The 10,889-nt window shown below is 40.8% G+C and overlaps 1 protein-coding gene across 1 annotated transcript; it reads right to left on the reverse strand.

Moving 5' to 3' along the window:
• Positions 1 to 1,741: 1,741 nt before the first annotated feature.
• On the reverse strand, positions 1,742 to 4,180 carry LOC134291126 (uncharacterized). The gene has a single exon (XM_062858479.1). It carries the CDS (start codon positions 4,178 to 4,180, stop codon positions 1,742 to 1,744), a length of 2,439 nt encoding a protein of 812 aa, XP_062714463.1.
• Between the last annotated feature and the right edge of the window lie 6,709 nt (positions 4,181 to 10,889).

Here is a 10,889-nt window from a genome sequence, read left to right on the forward strand (position 1 = left end):
TTTTTAAATAAATTAAACATGGAAAGCCTTATCCAATTGATGAAATTGTTTCAGGGATTTCTAACAAGATCATTGAAGAAATTTTGAAAGAATGTTTTGATAATTTTCGAGAGATTTTTTAAAGAAATATTTAATAAGTCCTTGGATAAATTGAAGCGATTCTTGTAAAAATTCCCAATTGATATCCTCTATGAAATCTTAGCCTGACAGTAACAACTTTAAGGATGCTTCTAAAGAAAACAGTCTTAGGAGGTATCCTTGGAGAAACTTCTGAAGAAATTGTTTGATTTAATAGGGTATCTGTTCATTTACCATTTAAGCATATACGCTCAAATTGTCATCGTACTTAAAACGAAGGATTAAAGCGCTTTTTGTTTTGGTTCTTATTTTTTGTATTTTTGTGAGCACGAATGATAAAAAATACGTATTCAATCGGTGCCGCGATTGCTTTGTTTTCGAATAGGCTGCATTTGGGATTGTAAGATTACTTAGGGCATGTTGTGGATCCATTCACGAATTCTCTGATTATTTTTTAAACGATTTTTTGGAGGAATTTCTAGAGTAATCATTAATAAATCCTTGAGAAATTCTTGACTGAAATGCTTAGATTATTTGTTCAATTGATTCGAAAGCATTTTGAAGGAGTCTTATCAAAAATCGTAATAGATTTTTTTTAAGTTCCCAGAGGAATGCTTGTAAAAAATCCTCAAGGAATCCTTGGGAAAACTCCTAGAGGTGATGGATATCAAAGAACTCGTTTGAGGAACTCCAGAAGGATTTTTCGTAAGAATTCCTACAGAAGTTCCTCTGAGAATTTCCTTAGAGGAACTTCTGTAGGAACCATTGGAGCTTTTTTTAAATTATTATCCATGGGTCCTTTGGAAATTTCCTTGAAGGAGCTCCAGAATGATCTCTTAGTGAAACCTTAGAGAAAACTTGAAGAATCATTGCAGAAATTTTACGAATAGAAGCGTTGCGGTAATTTTTGAAGGAATCTTTGGATGAATTTCTGGAAGAATTCTGTTTGAGGAAATGTCAACATAAATTCCTGGAGAAATCTCTGAAAGAGTTGTGTGAATGGCGGAATGTTTGAAGAAATTCTAGAAGGACTTTTCTTCAATTCCAATGTCATTTCTTGGGAGAATATCTGGTTTCAAAAGAATCATTAGAGATTTTTTGTACTATTTTTTTCTGAAATTTCTTAAGAATTCTGTTGATGATCCAAGAGATGATCTTCTTGATGAACCCTTAGAGATGTCATTGATAGAGTCTTTGATGGACTTCCTGAACACATCATCAAGAATCTTTTGAAAGCATCCTCCTTTCTAAAGGGAGGCTTAAAGAAATACTGAATGACATCCTTGCATTAATCACTTAAAAGATTCTTAAAGATAAATCATTCTTCAAGAAAGATTTTATTCAAGAAAACGGTAAAACAACCTTTGAAGGAATACCTGAAGGATTACTTGGTGCAATTCCTGAATAACTTGTTAAAAAATCGACATTGAAGAAAACCCCCAAGAATTGCATAAAGGGAAAAGAAAAAAAAAATTACCCTTCCGTTAGTCAGATGGACACCACCATCACGATAAGTCGAGATTTTTTCAATATTTCGTACAAAATACATCAGCGTGATCATTCGAGAGTTAAATGTTTAGATTTGTCATCGTAAAATATGTACATCTGTTATTTTCATGGGGGGCCACAAATTTAGTTCCGCACCGGGCCCCCAAATTCCTAGCTACGCCACTGGGCTCCGAAGCATGATCGATCGTAAGTCATCCTGCACAATTGGTCCAACCAGTAGAGCGTCGTTTAGCGAAACCCCGGACGACGTCTTGCACGACGCGTCGAATACCACTCGTACTTTGGTCGTTGTGCTCGCTTCCTTAATAACGGGATGATGCGGCAAGTAGCAACGTTTTGCTAGATCAGTTGTTCCTTCTACCTTTGTCATATGCCCCAATTGAACATATTCCGCCATGAACTGATGGTATTGTTCACGCAGATCAGCATCCCTCGCCAATCTACGTTCCGTGCCTAGAAACCTCCGGAATGCGATGTCCCGTGACTCGCCCAACTTCCAAATTATGTCCTCATCCTTAGGCAACGAAACAGAGTACCGACCATCGGATTCTCTGCGAACCGACTTTAGGAAGATGTCCTCATATCTCTTTTCTTCCGACGAAAGTACTTTGGAAACACCTATTTCTTCACTAGCCCAAAACCGCGAGACTAGTTCTTCCAATCCTTGTGTAGTTGCCGTACTACAATTGATACGAAGACCTTGAGAAGTGTTTGTCTGACCTCCACAGACTACCCAGCCGAACACAGATGCATTGAGTGTCGGCAGCTGATCTCCGAGGGGAATTCTTCGGCCAGATTCGAAGAAATCGAAAAAATGTTCGATGCCCAACACCATATCCACTGCACTTGGATTGAAGAAGGTGGGATCTGCCAGGTTGATCCCGTCAGGCACTGTCCAGCCTTGTGTATTCACCTTAGCCGTAGGTAAATTCACCGTAACCTTTGGTAGAACTAGGAATCTCATGTTCTGCGAGAAAGCCGAAACTCGTGAACGGACCATTGCTGTAATCTGATGTTTCACTTTCGTTGCTGTATGACCAATACCAAGCACCGATACATCCACCTTCGCTCGTTGTATCCTAAGACGTTGACTCAACCGTTCTGCGATAAAATTGCTCTCGGAGCCGGAATCCAACAGAGCACGAGCCGTGAATTGACTACCCTCGTCATCTTCCACGATAACGACCGCAGTAGCCAATAAAACCTTGGAGGAGAAATGTTGAGTAGTCCCAGAAACTATTGTTTCGGCGGCTGCCATGTTGACCACCTGGGAGGATGTTGAAGGAGTTGGTTCATCAGATTCCGTTTGTGGAGGAGGATTATTGTTCCCAACCGCAGCAGCGACCTTCGCTGCACCAGCCTTGTCCTGCTTGAAGCATACCAACGTATGGTGACGACCTTTGCAGGTACGGCAGAAATACTTCGATGGACAGTCCCTCGCTAGATGGCCCGATCTGAAGCAATTTCTGCACAGAGAGTTCGACCTCAGCACCGCTTCTCTTTCACGTACCGATAACCGTTGGAAGGAAGAACAGTGGTAGAGTTGATGGTTCTCCTTGCACATTGCACATCGTACTCCAGACGACTGCACAGAGCCGTAGCTGGCCTTCACAGCTGACGACTTCTGTCTTGATGGTTGTGGTTGAAAAGTCCTGGAATCCGTAACCTTCGTTGGAAGTGACTCCAGAATCCGGATCCTACGGTGCAGGAAATCCGTGAGGTTCGCTAACGTATCATGATCGTTGGTAGAAGAATGTTCTTCCCACCCACGCCGAGTTACAGGATCCAATCGCGTTGAGAGTAGGGTGACGAGCAAAAGATCCTTATAATCCTCAGGTTTGATTACCTGGTCCAGGTTCTGCACGACTCTTTCGAAACCATCGATAAGAGAATGTAGATCGGTCACCGATTCCTTGGACATGGTTGGCAAATTGAACAAAGCTTGAACCTGCCGCTTTTTCAATAGCTTGCTGTTGTCGTATCGCTTTAACAGCATGTCCCACGCGATCTGGTAATTTGTCCGTGTGATCTTCAAGGAATCAATAAGGCCTTTTGGTTCCCCTTGAAGACATCCCTTGAGATAGTGGAACTTCTCGACCTCTGCCAAGTCCGTTTTCCTGTGTATGAGTGAAGTGAACAAATCACGGAAGCTAATCCACTCATCGATATCCCCATTGAAAACCTGGAGCTTGATTTGGGGTAACCGCACATGATCGAGAGTACCGTGCCCTTGCACCAGCGTCTCGTTCGCTCGTACTGAATGATCAGCTTCTTCCGGTCCTTGCAGTTCCCTAATCTTATCCATCAAGAATGCCTTACAATGGTAATAACTATCGCTATATGCTAACCTAGTCTTGTCTATCGTTTCATCCTTGGCTTCAAAGTCATCATGACCCTGAATGTCTACCAAAACTTCTGCATATCTTTCCCACATTTCATCGAGACTGTCCATGCGAATCTTGACCTGGCTGACAGTGGCGGTCGGCTGGTCAGCTTCCACAAATCTCCGGATGTCGTCCATGGATGTCTGGATGTTCTTGAGCTGCACCATCAACAGCTTGAGTGCTGGCTTCTTCTTGCGGGATGGCGCCATGGTATGTATACGTCACTCAAAACCGGCAAATAAAATTTGATGATGTAGAGATCCGAAACGTCCAAGGCTTCGACTGGCATATACTGTTGAAGCCTACCTGACAGAACAGGAAGTTGTACTACGATCCGCTACACTCATCCAGGGAGGTTGGAGAACCACTGTTGTGACGTCATACACCGTATACTTCAATCCAATTCGAGTCCATTTGAATTCGGGAGAGAGGGAATAGAACCAACTGTAGTATCCAAAATGTGGCTTCGGTGGACATAAACTGTTGTAGCTCACCTATGAGGATGGACAACAGCAGCAGCCTCGATTGCAAATCTTGTTGTTCCCGCACACGAAAACCAATTTCCGTACAGTCAGCTCGTCAGACAATTGTAGTTCAGGTTGGGATCCAAAGAAGAGGGAGGAGTGCATGTAGTATTCAAGTATAAAGCTTCGGCAGAACATATACTGCTCAAACTAACCCGTGCAACCAGTAACTGCACCAATCCATATCCAAAACGACCAGAAAATCCGTCCAAAAATATCCAAATGTTGCGGCAGAATGAGACAATTGTTCTGATAACGATCAGATTTGCTCAGGGATTGCGTGGCAAATGAAGAGGATTCAAAATTTCATTTAAAATGCGTGTATTATCCGAAACCTGCTTCGGGGACATATACGTTCTTGGCACTCACCACACAAAACAGCAATCCATACAGCCTCTTCATGTCACGCATCGAACCGCTTCCTCGCAGATGATCTTGTTGCTTCGTCACAAATCGCTTCCTCGCTCATTCGGGTTGATAGGCTCGGAAGGATGTCAGCCCTAATACAACTCGCACTCGCCTCAGAAATGCTGGCCGGAATGGTGAACCCAAGTAACACAACATGTTATATAACAGTTTATATTTAACCATTCATACTAAGTGTGGTGTATTTTTCTTGAATTATTTACTCATTTTTGAACACTTATAAAGTCAACAGACGGGCTTGGTGGTCTAGTGGCTACCGCTTCTGATTTATATGCAGAAGGTCCTGGGTTCAACCCCTGGCCCGTCCCTTTCCTCCTACTTTGTATCTTTCTATATACTTTCTCTCTGCTCTCTACATATACAACTCATGTATATAAACATGTTCATAGCCGTCGCTAGAACAGAAACGGATTGAAAAAGCCGTTTCCCTTCCTTCAAAAAAAAAAAAAAAAAAAAAAAAAAAACTTTCACAGCACAGTGTTCACAATCCTATTAGAAAAAACGCCTACAAGTTATGCAATCAAGCGAACTGTGCCGCACATCTTCAAAATAATAAAAACACAATATTCTATCACCTTCCCCTGGTATCCACACACCAATGTGTGAACCTTCTGCCAACCAATTCCCACCAACACTCCAACATCCGCATGAATTTGTGCTGGCGCAGAGGTATATTCGGCCAGATGTGGATACAAACGATTGCAATCATCACTTCCTTACCCCTTCCCCACATTGACCTGCAACCTGACGTGGCAGGCGCCATTGTCGCCTAAAAATATAGAAGATCACCAACGCTCACACACTGAAGATGCCTGCTAGTCCCCGGCAGTTATCTCATTGGTCCTTGTGTGAGTGGAGCTGGTCTGGCGATACTGGAGTAGCATCCACGGGCGGTCAATCAAGCTCAAGCTCAAGCTTATAAAGTCAAAACAGCGCAAAAAATGGCGGCTTATAAAACATCTTACATGTAATACAAGATGTATCCTAATACATTTATAGTACTAAAAATTGGACTCCCTATTTTATATCAAGATATTTATCGATAAAATAGCTTAGAAAAAACATGTATAATGCAATCATATTTTCCAGTCCGAATAAAATATGTTGTCAGTGATATAACTTGCAGAAAACTTTTATATTACATTCATTTTGTTTTGGTTGGAACTAAGCTATTTGAATGTCTTATAACTGATAAAAAGCATTTATAATACATGATAGACTCAATTATACTACCTACGTGTAGCATTTATATAATGACGCAAAACAAAACTAAAAGGAAACAAAATAAATTTTATTTATAAACACAATTTTGGCCTCGATGACAACTTAAATATGCAACATGGAAATATTATTGAGTTAATGACTGAAACTATTCGGAAATCTCTTTAGAAAATGGATTATTCTCGGTAATAGTAGCTACTTTACATGCGCTTCCAGATTCATGGCAAAACTTCTAATTTTGCTCATCCATATTTTAAGCGCTGCTGATTTAAACTAGCAATCATAGCATAAGTCAACTAGAATGGGTTGTTTTTGTATCCACTTCTTCAATCCATTCGAAGAAACAATATGGCAGATATCAAACGATTCCTACAGTGCCGTACAGAAAATGTAAACAAGTATCAAAATTACGAATATATTTTTTTTACCCTGAGATATTTTAACTATTGATTCACGTTGCATTTGAGCATTTTTAATTGAAAAAAAAACCGTTTGTTTCAGAATTTGAGACAAATATACGGAAATAAAAAAAAATAATTTTCGCATTTTTTTTATTTTGTTTACATATTTCTGCCACATACTGTAATCCGCATGCTTTTTTTTCTAAAGTCCATGTCGACACTGCGCTGCAATTTAGAATAAAGGTTAAATTACAATTATAATGCATCTGCAGAACAACCATACAATTAATTTTTGGAAGAAGCTGTACCTACGATTATAAAACGTTTAAATAACATATTTTCAACACACGTATTGCATAGCTGTAAATATGTTTTGTGATCGTAATTGAACTGCTCAAAATACTAAACAATAACTTAGTTTAGCAGAGATCATGTCAAAATCAATATCTGTCAAAAAAGTAAACATTGCAATAAGTAAGCAATTATACTCTTAGTTGGTTTGTAGGTTCAGAAAGAAATTTCAGTTTTTTTACGAAATGGAAAGTCGATCTCTGACACAAGGAGTTAAGATGCAGCGTTATCGGATTAGCTGGAGTCAAGAAGACCATAATGGGAGCGTGGTGACGCCCGAGATGATATGTGACCAGCTACTATTCCGCCGCAAATCAAGTATCAAGTTGAATCAACAATCCGACGAGTTATGCCACCAAATTTATCTTCAAATCTTACGCATTCATTATTTCTACGGCCAGCATCTTTTACGCTCTGCAAAGAGGTTACAATCAACGTGACTCCACTTAAACAAAATCTGGCTCATCGGGAATCTTGCTGACCACTGCGGATCAAACTATGAGGCATTACAGCTGCGCAGCAATCTGTGTTTATTTTTTTATTTTTCTTTTTTCTACAACAATGAACATTCAGAAAACTCAAATCTGGTGCTAAATACATTGTGATTATGTTATATTTGGGAAATAGAACATCTGTTGCTTCAATGGGATTTTATAATGTGTAGTTTGAATTGAACTTGATATATTCAATATACCAGGACCGAAATATATTCATATTTGATCATATCATTTGCGATGTAGAGTGCTGTTTTTAGGATGTTAACAATGCTGTTTTCGTAATTGGTTTACATGATGTTTCAGTAATGTTATATGTTCTTAGCATGTACGTATTTCAGACTTGCGATACTCAAGTGATTTAATTTGCTGTTTGTCATCGATAGCCGATCGGCTAACACTATTAAAGCCTAATTAAAACAGAACATGTTTTCTGATTCACTTATATTACTGTTGTAATACATCTTTTGAAATTCTGATCGCCAAAGATGTTTTCTGTGTTACTTGGGAAGTAACATCGTCTTCAAGAAATGGCCTTTCCGTCTCGATCGAATGGGGAATCCAGAGAAGAACGACGAATATGGTGTTAGAATCGCAAAATCACTAGCTACGACCGGACATACACTGATCTAAAGTATATTTACCTGGAAAAGTAAATCCGATGCTGGATCAGTTGTCCACGCTAGCTGTAGATCACGGTCTCCTTTGAATAGTTGATGGGTTGATATCACGGTAGAATCCAGATTCCGACGTCCAATAGCCCTGGCATGCGAGCGCAGAATACCTCGTCCAAGAAGTCCAGTTGAGATTACGAAACAAATTTCCAAAAGGTTGTGTGTTAGGATGGCGTATTTTCCTAGCTTCGAATGGACATATAGGTCTTTGTTCCAACTCACCTATGGAAACAATCCAGTTGATGGATGCCCAAACGAAGCCACAGTGTCCATTATCCTCCAATGTCCTTTTGTGTGGTAATGTAGTGATGGCGCGATGTGTTTTATCTCCAGGTGTGATGGCTGCACAATGATTGTTCAGGGAGAACTATGGCGAGTCCACTTTCATCCTCGTTCGATGGCGCTGACCTCAGGTCTATTGCACGCGACCAGCTCTCGGTCAATCCAAATTCGTCCTTTCCAAATCCTCACCGGGGTCCAACCATCCGGTTCGAAGGACCAAAATGTTGGGAACCACTGTACCTTCCTTTAATCTTCGATAGCTACCACCTTGTAGCTCTCCAACACTCGGTAGAAAATCCAATTTTCCGGGCGACGATAATTTCGTGGACTTCGGGCTACCTTCTCAGCCAAATAATAACACTCGCGATTTAACACTACATGAAACAGTTTATTGGACACCTAACAACACAACTTTATTAAAAACACTACGAACATTTTATTTCTTACATTCTAACATTTCTCTTAAGGCTAATACACAAAAACGAATTAAAATATTGCGCGCCGCAGGCTCCACGCACGGTCGGTGGTCTGTTGGAATCTGGCCCATATATTTCCTACTGATCATCATCTAACCCTAGCTCACTCCATGCGATGAATTTAGCAGTACCTAGATATTCTCCCATCTGCTCTGAGGATTCTCCCGTTAACGGCATCACAGATATTCACCACTGCAAAACCTAATGACAATATACATGGAGCACTGGTGATACAAGTCAATTTCTCTCGACGCTCTCATCACCGTCCACGTCTGACCTTCTGCCTTGTACCTCTTCAGCTGTATCCTTCCATCGCCCATCGACTCGACTGCTGCCACGGTACAATATTAGGTAGACAATAGATGTTTGTTGCATTTTCGTAGTAGGCCAACTGCAGTATCAAACACGGATACAGGGTTGAAGTCTGACAGGGGTTGATGTAAGTACCAGACAATCGACTTCTAAATTTGTACGACGGCGGGGTTTATTCATATTCTGAACTAAGACGTTCATCGATAAGTTATATTGTCCAATATAGGGGAACTTACGTATTTTCGGCAGTTTTGTTCTCTTCGTCATGGGGTTTTTTTTTTTAAACCTGTGGATCTCAAAGTTGACCCTAAATCCTTACCAACCAAGCTGAGTTATGTGCCCGAATTTCAGGCAATTTGGCCCACAAAAACCCCCCTTGACGAAGAGAACAAACCTGCCGATAATACCATTTGTCACCCTACGCCTACATTCACTAATTGACTTATACTTTTAAACTGTAGATGCGAAATATTGGAAATACGGAAAAAAAGATCGGAAGTGAATTTTATTTTGCTCGAAGCTCGGCTCAAAAGGATTTAATTTCCTAGAGTGTTGGATATTGTCTAAGCTTTAAAGTGGCCAATCAATGGAAAAAAACTCGGGAAAAGATTCCACGTTGTTCGTTTTCTTTATTAGTACAAATCGGAATATTTTTTTTCCATCGCCATATTGTTCTCAAAGAAGGTAATTAACGGGCGCGATGAGATCAAAGGTCGCATTGAAATGAGTGCTTCAGTTCGTCTGAACGGTGGGCATCGCTAGCAGTATTATACTATAGCCAAATATTTAGTGTTGATATGTAATTTTTTTATGCGGATGATCGAATATCTTTAGTGCGATCAAAGAGAAGGCTAAAAAGTGGAAATAAGCTTTCGTGTGATGAAAACCTCCAGATATTTATATCACCTAACCAGCATAGATAGTACCGCATGGGTGGAAAAAGGCGAGAATTGCTTAAGGATAATAGTTGTCCATGTTTCCTCGAATAGCAGAATACCAGGAACATTTGCAGAACTCTCAAATATTCTGTCGAAAATCCCTCCGGATGACAGTTACATAATTCTAGAAGACTTCAATGACCACCTTTCAGAAAGGCTTCGCATTGAAACGCCTGGGAATCAATGTTCATCACCAACACTGAGGAACCATTGATGAACGAAGACGATCCCCCCATCACATCGTGTCTCTTCGATCTGGATGACACCACCATCAAGTAAAACATTTCTTTTCTGCGGACGAGTACGAACATCGTACGACAGCGTAACCAGTCGGACATTGTCCCGAAGATGAGCAACATCGCGCTGGAAACCGGTCGACAGAAAAGGTAATTTTTTAAATCCTTGACGATTGTAAGAACGATAAGTGTTATGTCTTGTCTCGCGTCGCGTTTTGTGAATTTCAATGACCATATTGGATAACATGACATCACGAAAGATAATCAACACCTACTGGGAACTCACTCTTTCATAAGGAGAACAACGAAAACGGGATATTTCTACTACAACTAGCACTGCAGTACAACTTAACCTTTGGCTGGGGCCCGTGGCGCAATTGGTCACACGTTTGCTTCAAAAGCAGCTGGTCATGTGTTCGATCCCAGCCCCGGCACTTTCGTCAGCTGCTCTTTCCCCATGAGAGCAGCTGACACTGACCCTTTTCTGAGCACATGACTCAAATGGACCCGGATACTTGGACATCGGCGAACGGCAACCTATAATGGACCCCCAATCGGACTGGAAACAGGAACAACCAGTAGC

Source organism: Aedes albopictus, chromosome 1 (genome assembly GCF_035046485.1).
Source record: "Aedes albopictus strain Foshan chromosome 1, AalbF5, whole genome shotgun sequence".
In the NCBI taxonomy this organism is placed as follows: Eukaryota; Metazoa; Arthropoda; class Insecta; order Diptera; family Culicidae; genus Aedes; species Aedes albopictus.